Here is a 26,372-nt window from a genome sequence, read left to right as displayed (position 1 = left end):
GGAGTGATCCAATCACTAGGAGGGGGTGCCATCTGATGAGTTGTTCTTCTTTGGGTCTTCTGTGAATTCTTCTTTGCTTCTTGTCAAAAGCTTCTCTAATCTCTTCTACTTCCTTCAAAATCTGCAGGTGGGGGTGGGGTGGCCTCCGATAGTTCTGCTCGTGGATCTCTCTATTTCTCCAACTCCAAATCTTCCAGACGGCGACGATGAAGATGTCTTTCCACTTGAGGTTAGGGTTTATATTCAATTGATTGAATAAGTTGAATTGTGTCCATTCTTCAAAATTGAGGGCAAAGAATTTAGGAATTTCTTTTGGGTTTACCAAATTCACCCAAATCTGTGTAACTCTGGTGCAGTCTCTTAAATCATGAAGAGCATCTTCTTGTTTTCCAGCACAAAAGGGGCAATCTCCTTGTCCTCCATACATTCTGGCTTTTCTAGTGTTGGTGAGCAGTCTGTTATGACACATTTTTCAGGCAAAAAGTTTTGCTTTTTGCGGCCCCCTCCAATCCCATATGGTCATCCAACTCGATTGGTATGGTTTTGACCACCTTGCCAATGCCTTGTAGGTCGCACCAGTGGAGAATTCACTATCCTCCGAATGAATCCAACCTAGTCTGTCTTCTCCATTCACAATCCTTGGTGGGGGGTGTGCTAAGATCTTCTTGATGATATCTTCAGGTAGGTATCTCTGGAGTTCTGTTAAGTTCCATTCTTCGCTTGCATTGCTCCATTCCCAAACTATGCTCTCCATGTCTAAATTGTTCTGTATTGCAAATGATAGCAGGGGTCCCACCTCTTCAACCCAATAATCAGTCCAGAATTTAGTGAAAAGTCCATCCCCAATAAGAGAGAAAGACATCTCGCTGAATCCCGGCCATAACTTGACTAACTCTCTCCACAAGTATGAATCTGAGCTTTTGGCACTTGGTCGAGCATTTTGGTTATCTTTGTATTTGTACTTGTGTTGGAAGACTTTTACCCATAGAGGTTCTGGTTCCTGGTTCAGCTGCCAAATTTGCTTGTAAAGAAAAGCTTCATTCATTAAATTTAAGTTTCTAAACCCAAGGCCCCCCTCATGTTTGGGGCGGCATAGAGTTTTCCAATTCACTGCATGGTAATTTCTTTTTCTTTCATCATCTCCCCAAATGAAGCTTCTTTTAACTTTCTCTATTTCGTTGCATATGGACTTGGGAATTCTCTCATGCTGCATTTCAAAATTTAGACTTGGGCTAATAACAGATTGCGCAAGAGTAATCCTTCCCGCCTGTGATAAACATTTGCTTTTCCACCCCTTGAGTTTTCCTTGAACTCTCTCCAGAACCGTTTTATAATTCTCCTTGCCTTGTCTGTTATTTTTTAGCATAGCACCTAGGTATCTTCCAATCTCCTTGCTCTCTTTAAAATCTGTTTTGGCCAAAATATCTGTTTTGACAACCGCACTAGTATTCTTAGAGAACACTATAGAGGTTTTGCCTGCATTAACTTTAAGTCCTGAGGCCTTACAAAAGCGGTCCAGGCAGTCCTTAATCGTTTCCATTTGCACTTGAGTAGCTTCTGCAAATAGGAGAAGATCGTCCGCAAAGAGGAGGTGTGAGATTGCGAGTCCATTTCTCCCAATTCTGAAGGGTTTCCAACAGTCTTCGTTAACCTGCATTTCAATAAACTGTGATAATTTATCCATGCAAATAACAAAGAGATAAGGGGATAAGGGATCTCCCTGTCTTATTCCCCTCTTAGGTTTAAAATTTTCTGTTTTATTCCCATTCCATAAAACACTGTAGCTAATTGAGTTGACTCCCTTCATGATGATGTTGATCAAACTATTCGGTATTTTGAATTCTTTCAGTCTGTCTTTCATGTAGTTCCAGTTAATTCTGTCATAAGCTTTTTCAAAATCTATTTTTACAGCCATGAAACTTTTCTTTCCTCTCCTTCTTTTCATGGAATGCCATATTTCTTTAGCAATGAGAATGTTGTCATGGATCCTTCTTCCTGGTATGAAGCTAGATTGATGGGGGGAGATCCTTTCATCTAGCATTGGTTTGATGCGTTGCACTATGATTTTAGAAAGAATTTTGTATTTTACGTTGCATAATGCTATGGGTCTAAATTGTGATATAAACTCCGGGTTGGATTTCTTTGGGATGAGAGCTAGTAGGGTGGCATTTGCTTCTTCAATGTAACCTGGATTGGACCAACAACTCTTGATGTAGTCACAAATTTTTGTTCCCATGAGATCCCAGTTGTTTTTGAAAAAATAAGTCGGAAATCCATCTTCGCCAGGGGCCTTGAGAGAACCTATGCTAAAGAGGGCTTTCTTGATCTCAATGTCTGATGGGATAGCTTTCATAGTCCTGCATAGAGTAATATCCAAGTTAGGGAGAGGTCTAATATTTAAGGGTAAGGGAACAATGTTTACCTCTTCCTGATAGAGATCTTTGTAGAAATTCAAAACATGTAGCTTTAACAAGTTCTCGTTCTCAATCCACTCTCCGTCCAAGCTTCTTAACTTGATGATCTTATTTTTCCTTCTTCTAATAATTGTTTTGGTATGATAAAACTTTGTATTCCTATCGCCTTCGACAATCCATTGCTCTCTAGATTTTTGAAGCCAGAAAGTTTCTTCTTTATCCAGAGTCTCGTTCAGCTCCTTATTAAGGTCCTTTTCAAGCTTTTTCAAAAAACGATTTCTCCCATAACTGTTGTTTCTTTGAATACCTGCCAACCTATTCATAATTCTTCTTTTGTTTCTAAAAATGTTGCCAAAGACGTCTTTGTTCCATTTCTGAAGGTCGTCCTTAACTTTATTGAGGGTGCTAGTGAGGTTTCCATTTTCCTTCCATTTCTCGTTAATGAAGGCTTCAAAATCTGGGTGGTGTGTCCACATAACTTCGAATCTAAAAGGCCTATCCTCTTTGGGTGATCTAGCTTCAAATATAAGAATAGGGTGGTGATCCGAATTGATTCTAGGAAGGACTTTGACCACTGCATCTTGATAACGAACTCTCCAAGCAGTGTTAGCCATCGCACGGTCTAATCTTTTAAAAACTCTTTCGTACCCCTCCCATATCGGACCTCTCCAAGTGAACCTAGAGCCCACACACCCAAGGTCGATGAGCCCACAAGAATTGATCCAACTTGCAAAGATATTACAAGACCTGATGTCTATGGGGCTGCCCCCCTTCTTTTCTGATATATCTTTGATCTCATTAAAGTCACCTGCTATGAGCCAAGGCTTAGATATGTTATCTGCTATGTTTTTAAGTTTTGGCCATAAGAATCTTCTTGTTTGGACTTGGGGACTGGCATAAACCGCCGTGAGATACCATTCTTCTTTCCCAGGCCTTTCAATTTTGACATGAATATATTGGTGATCCTGCTCCATACTAGTAACTTTGTAGTCAGGATTATTCCACATGATCCAGATACCGCCCGCAAAGCCTCTAGCTTCTTCAAGGATGAAAAAATTGAAACCAAGGTTCTTGATGACATTCCTAGCACTCTCTCCACTAACTTTCGTTTCAACGAGAACCACCAAATCTGGCTTATACTGTTCATAATATTCTTTGAAGGTGCGCCTAAAAGCCTTGCTAGCCGCACCTCTAGCATTCCAAGATAAAATAATCATGGATAAAAAGAGAGGGAAAAAAAAGGATCAGTTCAGCTGCATGTCAGCAACCCCTGTTTGCTTCATGGCGCCAAATTCAGGAGTATCAAATTCAACATCCTTTATTAGCTCCTCCACATCAATCTGATTCTCTGTGTCCATAGGATCTTTATTGTTGTGTCCCTTTTCTATCGGGTCAGGGGGTTTTTCCTCGTCCCTGACTCTTTGAAAAGGTGTTCCCCTATCCTCTCCCTGGCTTTCTGAAGCTTGGGAAGGATCCCACTGTGATACCCAATTTTCTCTGTGTGACTCTCTCTGGATGATGTTTTCTGTGGTTCCTTTTAGTTGACTTCTTTTTTCTATGCCGGTTATGTTTTCTTGCTGTGTGACTCTTGTATTGGTTTGGTTGGTATATGGAGTTTGTTTCTGTGCAGCTTCTGTGTAGTTTTCCTTTGGTATAATATCTTTATTTTGTTGCCTTGGTATGTGCTTCTGTTTATTGTCTGCTGCTTTCTCTTGAGTTCTTGCATTTCTAGTCATTGCTTGTGTAATATGCTCTTTTGAGTTATCTTTATTACCGATTTCGGTCTCTTTCTCTCCTTTATCCCCCTCTTCGTCTTCTATCTCAAGGATGGCAAATCTAGATTGGTTGACCTTCCTAGTTTCTTTTCCATTGTTGCGACTTGTGCTGGATCCCTCTTTGTTTCCCTCTTTCCTTACCCTTTTCTGTCGTTGAATCAACATCCATGGGCCAAAGTTGTTGTCTTGTTGTTCCATCACATCCTTTCCCTTTGCATTAGCCTTGTCTGCATCCTCAAGCCCTTTCGGTCTTTCTTCCTCTTGTTCCTTCATGTTTCCTTGTTGTCTCTCAGCTTCATTTTCTTGATGGTTGTTTTGTTTTGCCTCTTCCTCTTTTTTCCATTTCCAAATAACACAATCTTTTTGTTCATGGTCAATTTTTCCACATGAGAAGCAAATCTGGTGTATTCCTTCATACTCTATTTGATACATTTTTCCATTTATCATGTACTTTCCCAACAGAGGTTTAGTCAAGTCAACTTCCACATACAATCTAGCAAATTTACCTCTACATAGCTGTTGCGTATTGTGATCCACTTTGCAGGTTTTTCCTACTAAATCTCCAATTTTTCTGAGGATTCTTTCATTATACAGTTCTATGGGTAGGCCTGGTAATCTCACCTATGCTGTAATTTTATCAATTGTGGTCAAGAGCGGATTGAAGTTCGGTTCCCACAACCTCACTGCTAGGTAATGGTCGTATATCTTCCAAGGGCCTTCTAGGAGTGCATAGTCCATGTCATCCTGAGCATAAAATTTTACAAGATAAAATTCATTACCAAGGTCTATGACATCTATACCTCCATAGCTTCCCCATATGGTTTCAATCCTCCTTTTCATAGCAACATAGCCAATTTTTCTTCCCATTAGTTTGACAATAAGGGATCTCCACCAAGGCTTCCATAGTTCATTTCTAGTGTTCTCACTGATGATGATGTTGTACAACCCATCTCCCATGTCCTCCACTGTGATTTCATTTTTTTTTCTGATCTTTTAGATTGCTCATTATTTCTATCTTCATTCGCTGTTTCAGGGATATCTTCTTGATCGCTTTGCATCTCCTCATCTCCAGATTCAGAGCCAAGAGAATCATCCTCAAGAGAGTCATTCTTCAAATTTGACGTCTTCCCTGTAACCATGTCGGCATAGGATCTTTCCCCAAGTTGACCTTCTTTGAGATGCATCCAATCTTCATCGCGAGGGACAAGAACCGACGATCCCGTAAATCCCGCTTCTCCTTTTTTTTACCTTTTTTATGCTTCTCTGGAGGAGATCTTGTTCTTGTTCGGACTGGTTGTCCTCGTCTGGAGCTCTTGCCGGCCTCCCGTCGCCTGACATGGTGGCTGAAAACGGTTAAGGCTTGAAGGATCGCACTAGTACGGAGAGAACGTCTAACGGCTAGTTTTTTACTGAATGTGCTTGCAGTAAACTAGGGCTAATCTATATTTAAATTAAGGGAAACCCCTCAGCTCCTCAAGGCCCATTTTTTCTTATGTAATGCACTGGTTTTTGGTCAAGTATGTGATGCACTTATAATATATGGATTGGACGGGCTACCCCTCAAGAAAGAAACAAGGCCCAAATTTTGACAAAAAAATATTTGAAAATACAAGGGTAATTGTTATGTTTCAGTCCAGAAAGCAGGTAATTACCATAATTTTGAAGAAGAAAAATATGGTGCATCTTAATATGTTGTATTTAGACAATATCATCGACCAAAAAAAAAAAAGACAATATCTACTATTGTATTCGAGTTTAAATCTTGGTAATGACCAAATAGTGGATAAAATCTTTAAATGTGTTTGTGATGTTTAGGATTGGAGCTGCGTCCAATCTACTGACCAAGAAAAAAAAAAGAGAGAAGTAATTGTCTTTGGTAGGTTAATACTAAAATTAGTACATAAAGTTACATTTGTGTCTTAATTTTGTTCTCAAAATTTTAATATACTCAATTTAGTTTCTAAACTTCTTATATGTAACTCACTTTAATTTTCTTTTTTTTGAATCAAAGGGAGCTCAACACAGCAGAGTGGAGCAGATAGCAAAGCTATAGTAAGAATAAAACAAGATAACATACAACTCCTAGACACTGTGACCCGGCCATCAACACCCAAAGGGCTCAGCACCACTCCATTCTTCGTAGAACGTAAACGATCTGTTGATAATGTCCCCTACTCTTGAACTCTTATTTCGGAAGAGCCTGTCATTCCTTTCTAGCCAAATTGTCCAGATAACAGCAAAGAATCCAGTGAACCATCTCTTCCTATCTACCTTCCTTCCTAGAAAGCTCGTCCAACTCTCAAAATGTTCCTTCAAAGTACCCGGAAAGCTCCACCTTTGTTGAAAGGCCATTAGCCAAGCACACCACACCTGTCATGTAATCTCACAACTAAGAAACAGATGATACGCGGTTTCCACAGGCTTACCACAGAGAAGACACCTATTGTCCTGCTGGTCAATAACCCGTAATCTGCACAGTCGATCCTTTGCGTTGACCCTTCCGACTAACGCAAACCAAGAAAGGAGTTCAACCCTCGGGAGGACAAATCCTTTCCAAACAGCACTAGTGAAGCTATAGCTGGTAACCTCCTCCGGTAGGACTTCCTCCTGCATCACTCGCACAAAGGATTTTGTTGAGTAGTCACCTGTTTTATCAAATTTCCATACCACACTATCTTCCCTCCCATTTGTAAGCTTGAATGACTGTAAGATCTCATGAAGCTGGTGTACTAAGTCCAACTCCCACTGGAACAACTCTCTCCTCCACTGGAAACTCCAAATCCACACTAGCCCATCCCAAAAGTCACAGTCTGCTATCACAGATTCATGAAGAGTTGAGACCGAGAAAAGCCTAGGAAATATATCTTTCAATACTCCAGCCGGTAGCCATCTATCCTCCCAGAATCAGATTGTTCTGCCATTCCCTAACTCCATCGACAACCCACTGATCATCTGATCTCTCAGCCCTGGCTTACTAACTTGTAGCTGGCATATATCCTTCCAAGGACCCCCTTGCGTGGGAGTAGGCTGTCCTCCCACCATTCTTGCAGGATGCATATTATTACAAGAGCACACCACTTTCTTCCATAAGGGACAGTCTTCTTTCGAGAACCTCCACCACCACTTAAAAAGCAATGCAGTATTTCGAATCACCGCATCCCCAACTCCCAACCCACCTGCCTTCTTTGGAGCCATAACCACTTCCCACTTCACGAGCGGTACCCCGTATCTCCCATCCTCAGTACTCCACAGGAACCGTCGTTGCAGGGAAATCAGCTTCTCTGCCACTGTCTTTGGCATCTTATATAAACTGAGGTAGTAAATCGGCAAGCTACTAAAAACCGCCTTAATTAGGACCAGCTTACCTACTTTGTTAAGAGTTTTTGCTTTCCACAAACTCAGTTTGTCTTCCACCTTATCAATCACTGGTTTCCATGTCTTAACCAGTCTCGGATTTGCTCCCAGGGGAATGCCCAGATATCTGACTGGTAATGAAGCCTCTTTACAACCCAGTAACCGACACATCCTCCGGACCCACATCCTCTCACAGCTGACCGGTATAAGGCTGGACTTTTCAAAATTAATGGCCAATCCCGACATGAGCTCGAAGCATCTGAGTAGCCGATGATAATTCCTGATGGTCCCCTCATCAGGCGGACAGAAAAGAATAGTATCATCTAATTTTTTATCTTGTTTCCATCACAAAACTGTGAATGACATGCTAAAATAGACTAACAACGGTTACGAAGGACTTGCTAACAAGTATCTGACATAGCCATTAAAAGCTTTTATCTCAAATTGCTATCTATGAAGCAAACCCTTAAATAGAATTAGGATTAGGATTTTAAATGCTTCATACGGAACAAATTGAGTTTAAAAAAAAAGTTTTAACAAACATTTCAGATAACTATTAGAAAATCTAACAGAATAGCTGCCAATCTATCTCAACATGTTGTTAACGATTATATGAAAAAAAAAAAAAAAGTCAGTGAGTTACATATACAAAGTTGCGGAATTAAATTGAATAAATCAAAATTTTAAAAGTCAAATTGAGACACAAATATAATTTTAGAGACCAATTTAAAGATTAATTCATTTTTGACTTGGTTAAGTTATTTTAATAGTTTTACTACATTATATATAAAGAGAAAGTATATGGAATAACTTGTAATTAGTTAATATATTAACCTTTTTTTAATTCTAAAAATTTTTATTTTGTAGAAAATTTAGAATATAGAGTTCATAATTTAGCATTTATGGTTAACGGTTTAGGACATATATTTTAGATTTTAAAATAAAATAATTTTAAATAATTTGATTGATATTAGCTAAAAAAAATTAATTTTTTAGTTTTAATTATAAATATGTACATAACATTCATTGTTTAATTTCACTTAAAACAAATGTATATTTATACTAACTTATCACTTACTAGTATATTAATAGATATTAACTTGTTTATTAATCCATTCGTTTATTCTTATGTATAAACTTAATAAAAGTGAAACTAATTGAGATAGCAAAACTACCTATAATTTAATTAAGAGGTTTTGAATTTAAAAATTTAAAATAACAAAAAAATATTTTTTATAAATAATATATATCAAAGGGTATTTTAAGATGATAAAAATAGAATTAATAAAAATGACAAATTATTTATGATTTAACCAAAAAGTTTTGAGTTCAAATATTAAAAATAAAAAAATATTTTTTATATATTATATATAACAAAAAATATTTTAAAAAAAATTAAACACCAATCCTTCCTTACATTCCCATTATATATAATATATATAGGCATAGAAATGCGACCTTCTGAAGAGCTTACCAAACATTTTTCGGCTAATTTTTTTTATATTTATGTGTAATACGTCATTATTAAAAGTTTTGGTATTTTTATTTATGGTATTATATTTTCTTAAATTGATATTAATCAAATCGATAGTTCAAAAAAAAAAAAAAAAACTTAAAATAAAAATGTTCAATTTATACTTTTAAATTTTTTTTAATGATCCCATTATGTGGGAGCAAAGTTAGCTATTTTGAAACCACAGAAGAGCATCATCACTGATGAATGCATGCATCAGTCAGTGTTTAACAGAAATAACGAGTTTCAAGTTATAGACACACACTATAAATCTGGGTTACGATTAAGTAGCTGAATAATATACATAATTCATCAAGTATTTGTGGTGTGAAGAAGTGGTAAAGAAGAGAAAATGTTAACACGTGTCAGTCTAAGTAGCCCGCTTCTTCTGACTCCCCTTTCTTCGCTGTCACTTTCTATTACGTTCCTTCTTTTTAAGATAATCTTTATCTCTTGGATTTGTCTTTGTCGCATTTCAACAAACAACAACAGCACAGCAGTTAGTAGCTAGCTAGAGAGATGGGGGAGGCAAGAGCCAATCTAACAAACAATAATAGTAATGAAGGAAAGAAGAAGATCAATCCATTGGGCAGCATAATCCTCACTCTTGGCGGCGGCGGCGGTGTTGCCGGGCTAGTCGTGATCGGTGGAGCCTTGGCCGTTGCAGGTTTCATGGCGGTTACGTCTTTCGCAAGAAACAAAAGCAATGCAGAGGCAAAGGGAATGGTCACCCATGATCACCACGAAGACGAATGCGGGTATAAGAGTGCAGAGGATCACAAAACTGCATGGTACATATGTATTTATATCATTGTGCATCAACGATTATGCATATCTACGTTAATAGGAAACTAAACTATTTTTGTTGAAGCAGTTTCACATCCAATAAGAGTATGAATTTGCACCAAGTTACTCCCTCAGAGATTATGACGATTGTGGTAATTTTCATCCTTCCTATTTGTTCCGTTAAGCACTTGCTTTTTGTTATTGTTGCAACAAAATTGGATGTTGAATTTGGTTCCAGGAGGAGAAGAGTGATCATAAACTCAATAACGAAGAGGAGAACCAGACCTGCTTTCATCAACAGGAGATTGCGTTCTCTGACTGTTCACACCCTGAAAGTGCATCATCTTCCAATGACACTGGGGTTGCGGAAGATTGCACCATGTCACTGTTTAATAGCCCCAATGATGGCCATTCACATGGCCTCAAATCCACTGAAACAGAATCTGACAAGGACAGTGATATCAACGAGGGGGAAGATGATGATGATGATGATGATGGTGTTTTAGGGAGTGATGAAGAGGAGGAGGAAGAAGAGAGCTCGAAGGCAACAGGGTGCACCTCCTTCGATTACAATGATGAACCGGTTTGGCCTGCAGAGCTGATACCGGAGGAAGACTTCAAGGGAGAAAACTATTGTCATGGCCAAGTTTGCAGTGACTGTGATGGTGATGCCTCCGATTATGCTGAGAATGAGAGAGCCATGAAGTTATCAAACGATGTTACTTTCAAAGGAACAGCAAAAGCAAATCTGTGTTTGGAGCTGAATGAAGAACCTTCGGTACTCAAAAACTGGATTGTTCCCACCATTTTGCTAGCCTTGTTTTTCATCGTACTTTTTCTGACCCGACAAGAATCGATTTTTGTTCTCGATGAGGCTGAGTCTGTAGTATAGACTAGTTGTCCCATGAAGTAGATTTCGGATCCTATATATGTTTATGTCTTATGAATTAGAACCATATGAACTTTACAGTTTACACGATCTTTGTATCTATTTTGAGAACCCATATTTCAATCAGTTATAACAATAATACAGGTTAGTCAAAGTGAACATGTTAACAAAGGAAAAAGAAAATGGAATTCTTATTAATGTTAGGAACCTTATTAATCCCACTTATATAACGCAATTATTTTATTTATAGCATATTGGCCTTGTAATTTGAGAGATAAGACAAGTTAAAAAAGACTTTGTAACAACTAACAAGACATCTCCAGCAACTAACTAGTAAAATCTAAATACTCGTATTTTTTCTGCACAACTACATTTACAGTTTTGTATATACTCCTTTATCCTATCACTCTTTTTTCTATATACAACCGCCTTGAGTTTCTAGTCTTTAGCTCAATTGGCTGCTGCCGGTTTATTGGGTTAGCGAGTTGGAACAAATTTATGTATGAAACAAAAATTTAGACACATAATAATGCCTTCCTTGATGCGAACAAAACTTAAAGTTCCCTGATATAGTCTTGCAATGCTTGAACTAGCACTCGAGAACAGCATTGTCTTCCACCAAGCTCGGCCAGCTGCAACCGGTAGACCACCCTAAAACGCCTAATATATGATCCACCATAGAGCAAGCATTCACCTGAGAAATAACTTAACTGTTAGTTGACCTAAGTTTCATTTAATTAGAAAGAAAAATCATGAATTAAGTACTGAGCATAATGGTGACATGGTACAGTACCAAGTTTTCCAAGTTTCCTTCTATGTGAAATAACATGACACCCATTCCTCTTCCTCCATCAATCTCAGCCTGGTCATTTGATAAGTCAAGTGTTACGTATATGCCAAAATAAAATCGAACGAGTGTGATGTAAAATACATGTTATGTTATTTCAGTATAGTGTGATTGCTGGGACTTCGTTTAACCACTCACCATACAAGAACATATGGCTATGCCTGCTGTGGCCAATGCTGTTGTGACCTCGGCCATCATGCCTGAAATATTTGGTTGACAGGTTACCAATGAGGGATTTTTACTAGAAGGAATCAAGATAACAGCTAATAATACATATTCATTTCATCATTGTAACTTCATGCCATATTCTGAATCAATAGCTCTGGATGATCAAAGATTAAATATGAAAAACACGTATTATGTTTAGAGTTTTTCATCATACCGACTCAGTCCTGCAAAGCATATAGTCTAACAAAAATGCTTACTAGTAAGTATCATGCTGATCCCAGGAATGAAATTAATCAACATTATTGGAATAGTAAGGTTACCTCTTCGGTCTATGCATACCACACACAACCATTGGATGGAGTGCCCCTCAATATTGTGCCAAGTAGCAATTTTCTGAGCTTGCCAACTTTCTAAACCTGGCAGGACTTCCTTATATCTTGGAACGGTAGCTTGAATTATCTTGGCCAAATTGTTTCCCTCATTCAACATCTGTTCTTTGCCATTCAAGCTTACATGATGCACGTGCTTGTTATGTTTTCCGTTTACCTTGGGGGACCAAACACTTCCATTCTTACTTTGGGGGAGAAGCCGATTCCTTTCTGGAGTTGTTATTTCCACTCCATTCACAAACATTTTTCCCCACGTTGGTCTACAACCATTTGAACCATGTGACAGTTCTTCAGATTCACTTTCTCCTTCAGAATCAGTGACAAAGTCATTGACTGCTTCCGTTGTGATGTCAGAAGCAGAACGTGCGGCTTGCTCCCTAAGGAACTAGACAACATAAAATGTTTAGTTAGAGCACAACCTTTGTTCTAGTCTAAATGACTCAGGCACTACATCCGTTTTATGAGACTATACCTTCATTATTTTGTGCCTTGCACTACGGGTTTTAGCATGTTGCAACCATTGCTTATGCCTCTGAAAAGCTGATTTGCTGGAAAGTGCCTGTAACAAAAAACTATGAGCTCCAATGATGCTAAAAGGGTAACATGCAGTAACAGTGACTGATCAATGTTACAAGTTTTCCAGTGGGTATAAACAACCGATCAATGTCATGGAGGAAAGTCAAAACATAAAAATTATGGATAAAATTTGTATAAGCATACATTTTTTTCTTCCTTATGATGCATAGGAGATACAGAAGACAGGCTTAAAAAATGAATCCAAAACTTGAACCACAGATACTTAAATATACAATTAAGCCAACATGGCACATTATCTTCCCTTTCCACAATTCCCTATTCAAAATATAATTACTTTCCTATCACAGAAAATATGTCAAACAGTAATGACAAATAAATAGGGTGAGTTGAATAGCACGCACATTATATGTGATTATCTCCACTACTTCTGCATTTGCAAGTACACGTGCAGGAGAAACAAGATTACCATTGACCTGTATTGACACCATAAGGATTGCTAATATTAACAATGGTATAAAACATCTTATTTTATTATGTCTTTTCCTGATTAACACTTGATTTAAATTATCACAAAAAATGAGGAGTTTGATACCTTTGCAGCTACCATCTTGTTACCAATTTCAGTGTGTATCATATAAGCATAGTCAATGACAGTAGCACCTTGAGGAAGATTTTTAATCTGCATAAGATATGCATCAAGAATCCGATGAAAATATTCTGATACTAGCTTCTTAATTATATGTTTCAATGAATTGACGGAGAAAAAAGAAGGGGAGAAAAAAGGAAGTTGTATTGCATGTCACATAGCCCATCCTTACCTCTCCCCTGGGTGTAAACACAAAGACACGACTTCCCAACAGATCTCTTGTAATTGTGTCTACAAACTCCCTGGAACTCATGTTGCCAACAAACTCTTCTTGCCACTCTCTAATTGCATTGAGCCAGCCAATCTGTACGGAAAAAATACTTCGTTTATTAAACAACCAAGTATCAAAATTTTACCCCTTTTTTGGTGCAAAGTCAAGGTTACCATTAATAAACTTTCTAATCAAGTTTATTTCTATCACAATCTGTCAGGAACAGATAGCATACTCTGAGTGCAATGTTGGCATTATTAAGACACACAGTCTTCCCTCTTGCACTTTTACTATTAGGCAATGCACTTCCAACCAAGCCAGTGATAAATTCTCTCCCACTATAATGAGCAGCAATGCCCCTTTCAGCTATCAAATCCATTTCTTCTGTTCTAATCTGCAGGGGTAAAAGAATTAAAAATTAAAAAAATCAGGACAAACAGAAAATCCTGTGATGCACTTCACGTGGATCAGGTAGAGCTCTATATACAATTAGTTGGAGAAAATGGAATTTGCAAAGATGAAATTAAATATGGAAACCCCAAAAAATTCAACATTACCTGGACTTCTAGCCTAAACATGCTCTCATACAAAAACGGAATCACAGTTGTATGAAGACTCTGGTAGCCATTGGGTTTTGGGGTTGCAATGTAATCCTTCACCTATGAAAAAAACATAGCAAATAGTTCTCACCAGTCAATGAAAATTTGTTTCTCTTAAAAGTAGTACTTTCTACCCTCAAATAGAGTTAAGAGAGTAGTACACATACAGATCTAGGAATAGGGGTCCAGATTCCATGGACCAAACCCAGAACATGATAGCAAATCTGCATAAGATGAGAAGATCAGATAAGGTCTTCTGAAATGTTAAGAAATAAGGTGGACCAAGTTGAAAACTGTTCGTTAGACCGGGTCTGGAACGGGTCGGGTTCTGCGTGAGTGGAGGGTTGGGAGGACTCGCTGGGAGCAAGGTACGTCACTCACACTAAACCTAGCCGCCACCTTTTTTGTACGGCTTCTGACTTGAGCATCGGAGTCCTTTTTGCAGGTGGCACCCTTCACACATCGTCAGCTCGGAAGCACCCCGTTCTCACCTTGCTCCCAGCGAGTCCTCCCAACCCTCCACTCTCACGCAGAACCCGACCCGTTCCAGACCCGGTCTAACGAACAAAAACAATTATGTCCATGAACATGGTGTATTGGTTACCTGCTGTGCATTGCATAAAGGACCAACCCCAAGGCATGGCTTTGGTTTAATGATGATACGAAGCTGGTCAAAATAAACAGTTAATACTTCAGAAGACTAAATTTTTAACTGAATTCTTCATAACACATTAATCTTTTCAATTTTCAAGTATGTATCATAGCAAACCTGTGCAATTTGGTTAATCTCATTGATTGATCCCTTTGATTTGAGAACAGCCTTATAGACACTGCAGGTGACCAGGCATATTTCTTAATGAATTGCAAGAGAAGTAAGCTAAAGTACAACACAAAACACATATTATCTAGAAGCACTTAAGTTGTAAATAGAGAACTATAAAGGAAACATATAAAATGTGGACAATGTCAAAATGGATCAGCCAACATGAAAAGGGGGAAATAACAAAACAGTGGTGCTGGTGCTGAGTTTTAACCTGTAAGGCTCTTTGCACACCGCACGGACTTCTGTCTTAATAGTCAGAAGGTCCAAGAACTGATCGTCTTGGATTTTCTTCACCAATATTTTGTTTGCCTGTTAAGAAAGGGGGAATTCTTTTCTAATAAATGGACACAGCATGAAGTTATAATTTTCTACTTTCTATTTAAACACAAATTTAAGATAGGCAGAGCAGTATTACCTCCATAAGTTCTTTCTCATGTTCTTTGTATAGGTCAGCAACTCTCCTCTTGACTTTAGCATAATCTTCAGCATTTGTGTACATAAATGAAAGATTTTCTAGTTCCGACTGCATATGAAAATGCATAATGATGAATTATGGTAAGCAAGATTAACCCTCATGTTATGAAAAATATAGACGTATTATAGTAAACTTCAAGATTAGTAGTCTCTTTTGTGAGTTCTAGTCTAATATAACTATATGAGGTCTTGTGATAAAAACATTAATGCTAGCTCCCTGTGGCAATGCATGCATACCTTAATTTGATACATCCCAAGCAACTTTGCCAAGGGGGCAAAAACCTGTAATGTCTCCATTGCAATGCTAGCCTATATAAAAATAGTAGTGTCAGAAAAGCAACTCAGGGCCAAGCTTAGTCTTAATTCTTAAAACATTTGATACAACACAGAAGCATAAATTAATAATACTGCTATAATTTTAATGACATAAACATTCATAGGTTGTAGGGCATATTCAGAGCTATCAACATTGTGTAAACTCTTTACAATATCAATAAATAATAAGTGAATGCAGTAAAGGCAATTCAAGGATAAAGATGGATCTTCATAAACAATCAACTTCAGGCCACAGCTACTCAGAAGAAAATAAAGATTGTCATAAACAATCAAATTCTTGTTCAGTTTCAAGCAATTGAATATTAGAATAAAAGTGGCCTAAATGGATATACGAATTGTAGTGTCAAAGTTAGAAGATAAAAAATGCGCTGACCTGTTTATGTGGAGGCATATGAGATAGAGTGCGCATGTTATGTAACCGGTCTGCTAATTTGACAATAATAACCCGAACCTGCAATGACATCCATCAGTTGTCAAATTGATTTCAAGCTGTGACATAGAATACACTGGGAATAGACAAGCGCCTATTTATGTAGAAGAGTTCACCTCCTCTGTCATGGCTAGAAACATTTGCCGAAGATCCTCTGCTTTTACGTCTTGAACAGAATCATTTTCATTCTTATACTTCAATTTTCCTAGCTTTGACACCTAGTTAGGGCATATAAGATAATAGGCACCCAATTCATTTGGAAATTCATGGACATTTCATAAATACTTTAAAATCAAGAATCAGTACCTTGGTTTCTCCTTCCACAATGTGGCGTACAGTAGCACCAAACTCATCCTCAATCTTTTCAAAAGTAACAAGATTTGTATCCTCAACTGTGTCATGAAGTAACCCAGCTACCACCGATTCCCAGTCAAGTTCCTGGTACGTAGTTGGATCCATAATAAACATTAATTTGTCATATACACTTACTTAACAGAAGAAGTAGCATTTCTGCACAACTTACAAGTTCTCCAAGAATACGTGCAACCTCAACTGGATGAATGATGAAAGGTTCACCACTGCGTCTTTTCTGACCATCATGAGCTTCAAACGCCAACTGTAACAACAAGGAATAAGACAGACAAAATTAAAATGTAAATCCTACTAACTTGAAGAGGTTTTTTTCTGAGAAAACATTTTTAAGATTGCTTACCATAAGGGCATTATGAACTAATTCTAGTTCTTTAGGGGATAGGTATGAGATCGCAGGTTTAAGATCCTGCAGCAATCAAATGGAATATATTAGGTCTCAAACACAAGCAAAGGGGATGTTGTTGTTCGAAGAATCATAACCAACATTAGACATTCCAGGTTCACTAGAACATTGTACCTCCCACAAACTTTCAGGGGTAACATCATTGGCAGTATCCAATGAGAAGGCTGACGAACTACGTAACTGCCATCTTCTACTAGCAACTTGAGACAAGATAGATTTAGAGAATCCTTCAAGAAGTATGATATCAAGCGCTCCGTCTGGATGTGAACTAACTATACTAAAGGCTTTGCATTCCTACCAATGTTCAAGATTGACAGGTAAGATAATCAACAACGATGCTGATATTTAAATGACACATAAAATTACAACACCAATATTAACTGTTTTGCCTTATACAGAGTGCCGGAAAAAAGGTCATAATGAATTAATAACCTTCTCCTCCCACCCAAATAAATGGGAGGCGAAGTAATGCATCAATTAATTGCATTCTACAGCCTAATAATCCCGACATGAGTCGAAATGGCAGCACTCACACAAAGCTGGACGCAAAAACGCCAAGGGAAACTGCAAAAACTTACAAAATTATACCGGTTCCTTCTCCCATTTCGCTGCCGGGACATGGACGAAGACTGATGAGGATGAGCCGTGCTCGCAAGAAATCCAGTAAGGACCCTTGGAGCTTTCCAGGCACACGACAGAAGATTACAATCATATCTTCCACCCCCTTCCCATCTCCACTGCTTGCACACATTCACACATTCTAAAGAAACTGCAAGACACACAAGAAACAATACAAGCTCGGTCAAGAAGCACATGTCGAAATTTCCGCTTCAAAATAATCATCAAGAGTTCAAACAAACAGAAAGGAACATTCACTAAGCTACCAGAAAAAGAAAGAGAATTCAAGAACAACAAAAAGTTGAACCTAGGCATTATTAGGTAAGTAACATAGTTAAGGCCGCAAAAGTTGCAGGATTTGTTGGCATTTATCGCCGGAATTGAGACACATGCACATGGAGTATCCAAAGAGCCAAGAACAAAGATGGCAACTTTAACACAATTATTATTATTACCGTGAACTAAACGGTGGCATTTGTTTTCTGCCTTCTATCGTTCTTATTGATAAGCAAAGCAAAGGAAATTAAATGAAGGGAAACCAAGCGTACCTGACATGGAAGAAGCAGATGCCATGTTGTGTTGAGAAAGCGCAGTCTCATTGAGAATTGAGTAGGACGAGCTCGATACGAAGTGAGGTGAATCGGAAGCGACACAATGATGGGGTCATTGAATTTCGGAGCAGAAGAGGAGGAGGAAGAAGAAAGAGGAAGAGGGAGTGAGTGGATGAGCAGAATTGGAAGGAGGCGAAGGAAAGAAGGAAGATAACAGAGAGAGAGAGAGAGAGAGAGAGAAAGCTGAGAGGTGAGAGCAGATAAACCAGTTGAGCTGAGCTGAGGCCACACAATAATACCCTTTTTCGTACCACCAGATATTTCTCTCCTCCCCTTCATTTCCCTTCTAAAAATCTAAACCCCTTTTTCATAAATAATAAATAATAATAATAAAATATTTTGTATGTAAATTTCTACTAAAACTAAATTAGCCAATACATATTATTTTGGGCAAAAAACCCAAATAAACCAAGGAGACTTCGAAATTACCTAAATCCGCCAAATCAAAAATCTTCACCTGTATCCACCAGGACCAATTATTATGTAATTCGAATCAATAAGATTCGAATTATGCTCTCAAGTAATTCGAATTGATTTCATTCGAATTATGTGCATGCAACGAGTTAAAGTAATTCGAATCAATATGATTCGAATTACTATGAAGGTAACAACATATGGTAATTCGAAACAATTTGTCTCGAAATATATATAAAGAATTCGAGTCTAATTAATTCGAATTACTAGGTTAGCTTGTGTATCAACATAATTCGAAACAAATTGATTCGAATTATAAGTAAGGAATTCGAGTTTGGTTAGTTCGAATTACTAGGTTAGCTTGTGATAATTCGAAACAAATTGTTTCGAATTATATATATATATAGCAGGAACCAGGGCTATATATATATGCTGTGAACTCATGATGCTGTGAACAAAGTGGGGAGATGGCTAGTGAGGAGAGTTTCCTAGTGTTGGTACATTATAGAGGGTCGATTAAGAGAAAAACTCGATCCGGCGTGAAGTTCACTGATAAGGATCCACTATGTATTATCGTGACGCCAACAACCACCTACGATGCTCTTGTTAGCTGTGTGCTGGATAAGCTTGGTCTCGAAGGAGTTAAAAGGGTCAAGAAGTTTTTCTACCGCATTCCAACAGCGGTGCTCCATGACACCGTGAAGTTTGATTGTTCCACAATCGGCAGTAACGAGGACTTGCAGGTTATGTTTCTTTGTCGTAGGCAGTTTCCCGAGGTAAGGACACCAGAGTTGTTGGCTAAGTTGGTTGATGTGGTATCTAGCTCGGGTGGTTCAAACCGGAATGCGAATACTATAGCCGCGGCAGCCGGGTCGAGCTCGAGACCTGCTGTTGCTTCGTCCTCTGCTCCTGTGTATGAGCCACCGATGCAGCCTGTTGCGTCCCCTTCGTTTGCCGTCGATCTGGGCGGGAATGTTGGAGATGAGGTTCGGCATGGGGAACATATTCCCACCGAGGTACATTGTCCCACACCGGCTGGTGTTGGTGATGGTTTGTTTGATGATCCAGATGACGATGACGTGGAGCCGGATTTGATCGCTGATGAAAGCGGCGATGATGTTGGAACTACTGTTCCGAGAAGGGCTACAGGTGGATCTAGTTCTGGCACACAGCAGTATCCACCCCATTTTTCCTCGTTGGACCTGGATGCCATGCGGCAGGACGAAAATGCTCTGCTGCCCTCAGGATTTGGCGCTAGAGATACCGAGGGGTCTGCCGGTGTGAACGAGTTTCAGGTTGGCCAACAATTTCAGGATAAAGATGAGGCGCTGTTCAATGTGAAGATGTACAGTATCCGCCGAGGGGTCCAGTACAAGGTCGTTGAGTCTGACTATCGCAGGTATGTGGGAAAGTGTTCTGAGTTTGGGAATGGGTGCACATGGCTCATTCGGATGAGTCTCCGACAGCGGAAGGGTATCTGGGAAGTGAAGCGATACAACGGTCCGCATACATGTCTCGCCAGCTCCATCTCCAGCGACCATAGGAGTCTGGACTACCATGTGATATCCACCTTCATTATGCCGATGGTTAGGGCTGATGCAGCTGTGAACATCAAGGTGCTTCAGAATGCCACGGCCGCACAATTTGGGTTCAGGCCAACGTACAGGAGGGTATGGATGGCGAAGCAGAAGGCCGTTGCCGTCATATATGGGGACTGGGACGAGTCGTACAACGAGCTCCCTAGGTGGGTTTTAGGAGTTCAGCTGACGATGCCTGGCACTGTAGCCGTCCTCAGGACTTGCCCTGTTCGAGTTGGGGGACAGGTTGACGACTCTCAGGTTTATTTTCATAGGCTGTTCTGGACTTTCCCCCCTTGTATCCAGGCATTCCGTCATTGCAAGCCTTTGGTGAGTATTGATGGCACCCATCTATATGGGAAGTATGGGGGAACACTGCTAGTCGCCATTGCACAGGACGGAAACTCGAACATCCTCCCCGTGGCATTTGCACTAGTCGAGGGTGAGAATGCTGAGTCATGGTCTTTCTTTCTTTCCCACCTCCGTGAGCACGTGACACCTCAGCCGGGTCTGTTAGTTATTTCAGATAGGCATAATGGCATCAAGGCAGCACTCGAGGCTCCGGATGGGGGATGGCTACCCCCAGCTGCGTACCGGGCGTTCTGCATTCGACACGTTGCATCGAATTTTGCATTGACGTTCAAGGGAAAAGATGCCCGGAGGCTTCTTGTTAACGCCGCATATGCGAAGACTGAAGTGGAGTTCGACTACTGGTTTGACATTCTGCGCTCTGAGAATCCGGCAATGTGTGACTGGGCGAACCGAATCGAGTATTCGTTGTGGACACAGTACTGTGATGAGGGTCGGAGATTCGGGCACATGACGACCAATATTTCTGAATGTGTCAACTCAATCCTGAAGGGGGTAAGAAACCTCCCTGTTTGCTCGCTAGTGAAGGCCACATACGGAAGGCTAGCTGAGCTATTTGTCCGTAAGGGAAGGGAGGCCGAGGCTCAGATGGGTACTGGACAACAATTCAGTCAATACCTAGTAAAGTGTATCGAGGCCAACCTGAAGACAGCCAGGTGCTTCACGGTGACTGTTTACGACAGGGATAACTCGGAATACACCGTTGCTGAGACGACTCCGACAGGTTCATTCTCCCTTGGTACGTACAGGGTCTCATTAGGGTCTAAGACTTGTGATTGTGGATACTTCCAAGCACTTCACTTTCCCTGTCCGCACGCACTGGCATGCTGTGCTTATTCACGACTTACGTGGCAGCCTTACGTCCACGAGGTCTATCGCCTGAGTTCCGTTTTCGGTGTCTATCAGATGGGATTTACACCACCCATTCCAGAGGGTTTCTGGCCACCTTATGCAGGGCCAACCGTTATACCGGATCCGAATATGAGGCGTGCGCGGGAGGGTCGTCCTAGATCCACAAGAATCCGCACCAACATGGATGAAGCAGATCCGAACCGGCCAAAGAGATGTGGCCTCTGCAGGCAGCCAGGTCACACCAGGCGTAGTTGTCCACAAGGCGCAGGCCCCAGCGGGACTGCTGGAAATCAATAGGAGATTTCTTAATCTATTAGCACTTGTCTTCTACTTCAGTTAGCAACCATTGTGGTCCTTTGTACTAAGTTGTTTCCTATTAGTAATGAAACTTGTTATTCGTACCAAAAATTTCTGCTGAATATGTTTTAAATGATTGAAATTAGTATCTAAAACAAACAACATTACCGCGAGGGATGACTCATAATGAATAACATAACATCAAACTATATAACATAACAGAAAAGTAGAAGACATCATAGTAAATGACATAACAAAACAACAAAGTACATACCATAACATCAAATAACATAACTACAACGTACATACCATAACAATGATAACCAACCAATAAGGTACACAATATAAATATAACAACATGACATACACCACTATCCATAAATCATCTAAATAGGTGCGATCCAGTGCCGCAACGGCGTGGCACCCGTGTCCGGAAACTCCTCCGTATAAGTGGTTCCTCATCCTCAATAGACTCGTCGCTGTCATCCGGAACTGGCTGTCTCGGGGTCACAGGCGCAGCATGCACGGGTCTGGATGATGACGGGCCGGCAACTGAACGTGACCCAATAGTCTGGGCCGATGCTGGGGTCCCACCCATGGCAAAAGGATGCGGGGGAGCTGCCGTGGCAGGCTCGTTCAGATCTACATCCAGGGGTGCCTGTGTCCCTGTCGTCTGAACCCGTCCGGCTGCAGCCTCATCCTCCTGCATGATGGTCCGGATATCATCAAGGAAATGCGGTCCACCAAACTCGGCCACAATGCCATCACTAGCAAGCAAGTCTCCAAACATCGAGCCCGGACTAACCCATGGAGTACTCTCCTGCAGGGTATGATCATCACCGGGAACACCTACGAAGTAATCTCCAAGACCTCCACCACCAAGCCCAGCATCAGTGTGAGTCGTCCGATCTCCCATACCAGATCCACGCGATCCACCCTCATGCCCGCCCTGATGGGCCCTATCAACCCCCGCAACATCACCTCCCATAGGCATCTGGGCACCCTCTCTAGCAGCACCCACTCTCCTCCTGCCTCCACGACCACGAACTCTCCCCCCACCCCTAACTGGGGGGTCGACGTCATCCATAGCAAGATCCACCCCGACCCACTCCCGCTGGCTACGACGTGTCCCAACTCGTGCTCTCCGCTCAATACGACGTCGGTCGGGAACGTCCTCGACCCGGTCCATATCTGGAAGTCGACCTGCACCCCTCTGCGTAGCCTCATCTGGAATAGGAATACCTCTCGGATCCCCCAATAACATCTCCGGCGACAAAAACCTCTTTCCGTGCTGATACCACCATGTCAAGAAATCGTGTGACGGACCGGGGTCGGGGACGATGTCAAACTGTAGAATGTGCTCCGCACGCTCCTGAAGCGTAATGGTGCACTCTCCGAACGTAATCTCCGTCCACTGGCAACCCCAGCTGGTATGCGACGTCCTGAAGCGTGATGGTGCACTCTCCGAACGGCATGTGGAAGGTGTGCGTCTCAGGCCGCCACCTCTCGACGAATGCGCTGACTAGGGGCTCGTCTAGTCGGAACCATCTGTCATTCAGTCTCGCAAGATGGTACAATCCGGCCATCTGCAGGTACGGAACGTACCTCTCATCAAGACGCATCCCCTGCTGCCGCCTAACGCTGGAGATGCAACGACGAGGCTGGCCAGTACATAAACCGCATAATTAGAACAGATGCACAACCCACTAACATATACAATATGTTTCATAAGGAACCAGAAAATAAATCGTGATGTGTAAAAGATATATGAAACAAACGACCAACATTTTATACACAAACCGCTCACTCAAACCTAGTGCAAATACCATTAACAAAAACAGATGCATGATCACATTTATCATAAACCACTACCGTTAACCGCTAAACCGCTAAACTGCTTAGTTAAACCGCTAACACTAAAATAAACCGCTATAAAAAACCATTAACAAAACCCACTACCATACACCACCAACTCAAACCACCCCCCTAAACCGCTAACCATCACTAAAACCACTATCCAAAACAATTAGCACAAACCGCTTACAAAAACCAATTTCAAATACCACTAACAAAAACCACTGGCCTAAACCGCTTGCTTAAACCGCTAACACTAAAATAAACCGCTATAAAAAACCATTAACAATAAACCACTAGCCTGCACCACTATCCTAAACCACTATCCTAAACCACTAACAGTAACATAAACCATTATCAAAAACCATTAACAAATACCGTTATCATAAAACGCTTTCATAAACCACTAACCTCGTCGTTGATCACACCGGCGATATGAGCAACTCCATCCAAACGATAAATCCTTCCCGGATCGTCCCCCATCGACAAAAAAAGGCGCTCTGCTCTTACTCGTACGAAAGGTTGGTCGTTTTCTCTGGGATTTGGTGGGGTTAGAGAAAGAGAAACTGATTCGAATGAACTTGGTTCGAACTCCTTTTATAGCCGAAACAGTTGTAATTCGAATCAACTTGATTCGAATTACTATGGAAATCCGTTTTAACCCTAATTCGAATCAACTAGATTCGAACCTCTCTAAAGTGAACTTCTCCTAGTAATTCGAATTAACTAAATTCGAAATAGGTTATTTTAATTCGATACGTATTGATTCGAATTACATGATTTTTTGGATATCTATAATTCGAATCATATTGATTCGAATTACGTTCATTTGTTGCATGGGGATAATTCGAATTATATAAATTCGAATTACTTGAGAGTATAATTCGAATCTTATTGATTCGAATTATATAATAATTCGTCCTGGTTGATTTACGTATGGATTTCTGGTTTGGCTGATTTTGGTAATTTTGAGCTCTCCTTGGTATATTTGAGTTTTTTACCCTATTATTTTTACATGTTTTGTCAAAATAATCAAATTTGCAACGGATAAATAATAAATATATTAGACAAATAATCAAATTTATTTATAATAATATAATTATACAAAACTTATGAAATATTAAATATGTACTTTTATCTGCAATAAATATTGTATGTGCACATAACATAATTAAAATGTTTAATACTTAATTTGGTTTAAGAAACGAGAAATTCTATTGTAAAAAAAAATTACCATTTATCAAGAAATAAAATATACTATTAGTCTCTTAACTAATTTTATATTTTTATTACATATATTTATTAGATAACATATAATCAATCAACAAAGAATCATATATAAACTTCTCCAGAGGCATGTTTTGTTACAACGCGTTGGGTTTAATCCGTTTAATATTCTTGTTAGTTATCTGCTAGATTATTGTATGATTCATTTCATCAATCATTAAATGATCTATCTTCAGTAAAGAAAAATAAAAAGTAAACGAAATATACATGTTCAACTAATGATATGACTTTATAATTCAAATCACAATTTTCTTTCAAATAATAATCTTAGACCTTTTTAAATGAAACACCAAACGCATATAACCGTTTGAAGTTCGTAACCTAATCCATGCCCACATCAATATGTGACATTGTGATGTGAGGGGAAAAGAAAAGCATATGCCATGGTGAGGGATAGATCCCTTCATTTGTTACAAGCTGTCAGTATTTTTTAGGTGCATATTATTTATTTATTAGCTGTTTTATGAATTTAAAATACTTTAAATAAATCACTAGAATAACACGTTTAAAAAATAATGGCTGATACAGTTTCTATCAAATAATAATAATTGTTACATTAATATTTGAATTTTTATAATAATTTAATCTGATTTCAAGCCCAAAAACGAAGAAGAAGAAAGAATAAATGACTCTTAAATTAGTGTTTGAAAAAGATTAACAAAAATATGGAAGCAGCATGTGTTAGGTAGGTAGTGGTACAAATGTACAGTGACAAACAAGTGAGCACTCTGAGACAGGATCAAGATCCCAAAGAAAACTTCCTAGCGACATTAATGATTCCGAGATTTAAAAAACCAAATTAAAAAAAAAAATTGCAGTATCGAAAACTTTATTCAATCATTAGATGGTGTTAATGTGTGATAAAGTCATAAAGAACAAAAGTGTAAAATGATGACAGACTTTATGCAGAGATTCGAAATTGGCATTTCGGCTTGTGTTTGATACTTTGATCTTCCAAGCTAAGGCAATGAGAGAAATGATTAAATGAATATTTTTAGATATGATTTGGGGTGTGAGTTATGATGGGATATGATGATTACGGGTGATTTACACTATTATGACGGCGTTGCTTTTTTGGAATTTTGGGGGAAGAAATCGGAGGCACCGATTTGAGGAGGAAGGAATCGGTGCCACCGATTTGTGTGAGGGAGAGGCTAAGGGGTATTAAATCGGTGCCACCGATTTGTGGGTGCTGGAAGACGTTAGCTAAGAGTGCAGTAATCGGTCCCACCGATTTCCGTCCCACCCATCGGTGCCACCGATTTTTTTATCAACGCCGTCACAGCTCCGTCAAACACCCCAAAACCCCATAACGCTGCGAAACACCAGCACCTTTCCCATATCAAAATTAAAAAACTCTACACCATCACTGTAGCGGTTATTTCTCTGGGGAGCTCATTTTAGGTGATCTGTACTTTAGCATACATCTTGTATATAGATACAATATACATACATCGGAAAATAATTAATAATATTCTTTTATTTTGTTGTTTTGATAGTTAATAACTTCGGGTACTAGTCAATCTA

At 39.6% G+C, this 26,372-nt stretch overlaps 4 protein-coding genes across 4 annotated transcripts; 3 read left to right on the top strand and 1 right to left on the bottom strand.

The window, feature by feature from the left end:
- Window positions 1–9,526: 9,526 nt before the first annotated feature.
- LOC107645664 (uncharacterized) lies at window positions 9,527–10,885 on the top strand. Its single transcript, XM_016349736.3, has 3 exons — window positions 9,527–9,847; window positions 9,931–9,994; window positions 10,081–10,885. Exons 1-3 carry the CDS (start codon window positions 9,576–9,578, stop codon window positions 10,732–10,734), a joined length of 990 nt encoding a protein of 329 aa, XP_016205222.1. The 5' UTR covers window positions 9,527–9,575; the 3' UTR covers window positions 10,735–10,885.
- A 58-nt stretch (window positions 10,886–10,943) lies between these two features.
- RSH1 (RELA/SPOT homolog 1) lies at window positions 10,944–18,482 on the bottom strand. Its single transcript, XM_016349735.3, has 24 exons — window positions 18,133–18,482; window positions 17,545–17,735; window positions 17,081–17,260; window positions 16,904–16,969; window positions 16,715–16,807; window positions 16,498–16,629; window positions 16,308–16,409; window positions 16,135–16,212; window positions 15,663–15,734; window positions 15,367–15,474; window positions 15,163–15,260; window positions 14,898–14,958; window positions 14,733–14,795; window positions 14,296–14,352; window positions 14,087–14,188; window positions 13,765–13,923; window positions 13,491–13,622; window positions 13,265–13,351; window positions 13,074–13,145; window positions 12,608–12,694; window positions 12,067–12,520; window positions 11,717–11,778; window positions 11,525–11,593; window positions 10,944–11,425 (listed from the first exon to the last, which is right to left on the bottom strand). Exons 1-24 carry the CDS (start codon window positions 18,155–18,157, stop codon window positions 11,321–11,323), a joined length of 2,655 nt encoding a protein of 884 aa, XP_016205221.1. The 5' UTR covers window positions 18,158–18,482; the 3' UTR covers window positions 10,944–11,320.
- A 594-nt stretch (window positions 18,483–19,076) lies between these two features.
- Window positions 19,077–20,097, top strand: LOC148554566 (uncharacterized). Its single transcript, XM_088490372.1, has 2 exons — window positions 19,077–20,008; window positions 20,076–20,097. Exons 1-2 carry the CDS (start codon window positions 19,077–19,079, stop codon window positions 20,095–20,097), a joined length of 954 nt encoding a protein of 317 aa, XP_088346498.1.
- A 95-nt stretch (window positions 20,098–20,192) lies between these two features.
- Window positions 20,193–21,704, top strand: LOC107633910 (uncharacterized). The gene has a single exon (XM_088490371.1). The coding sequence runs from the start codon at window positions 20,193–20,195 to the stop codon at window positions 21,702–21,704; it is 1,512 nt and encodes a 503-aa protein (XP_088346497.1).
- The last annotated feature ends 4,668 nt before the right edge of the window (window positions 21,705–26,372 follow it).

This window comes from Arachis ipaensis, chromosome B6 (genome assembly GCF_059453495.1).
Source record: "Arachis ipaensis isolate K30076 ecotype BB chromosome B6, ASM5945349v1, whole genome shotgun sequence".
NCBI classification, from domain to species: Eukaryota; Viridiplantae; Streptophyta; class Magnoliopsida; order Fabales; family Fabaceae; genus Arachis; species Arachis ipaensis.
This window is presented reverse-complemented; position numbering and strand designations above follow the sequence as displayed.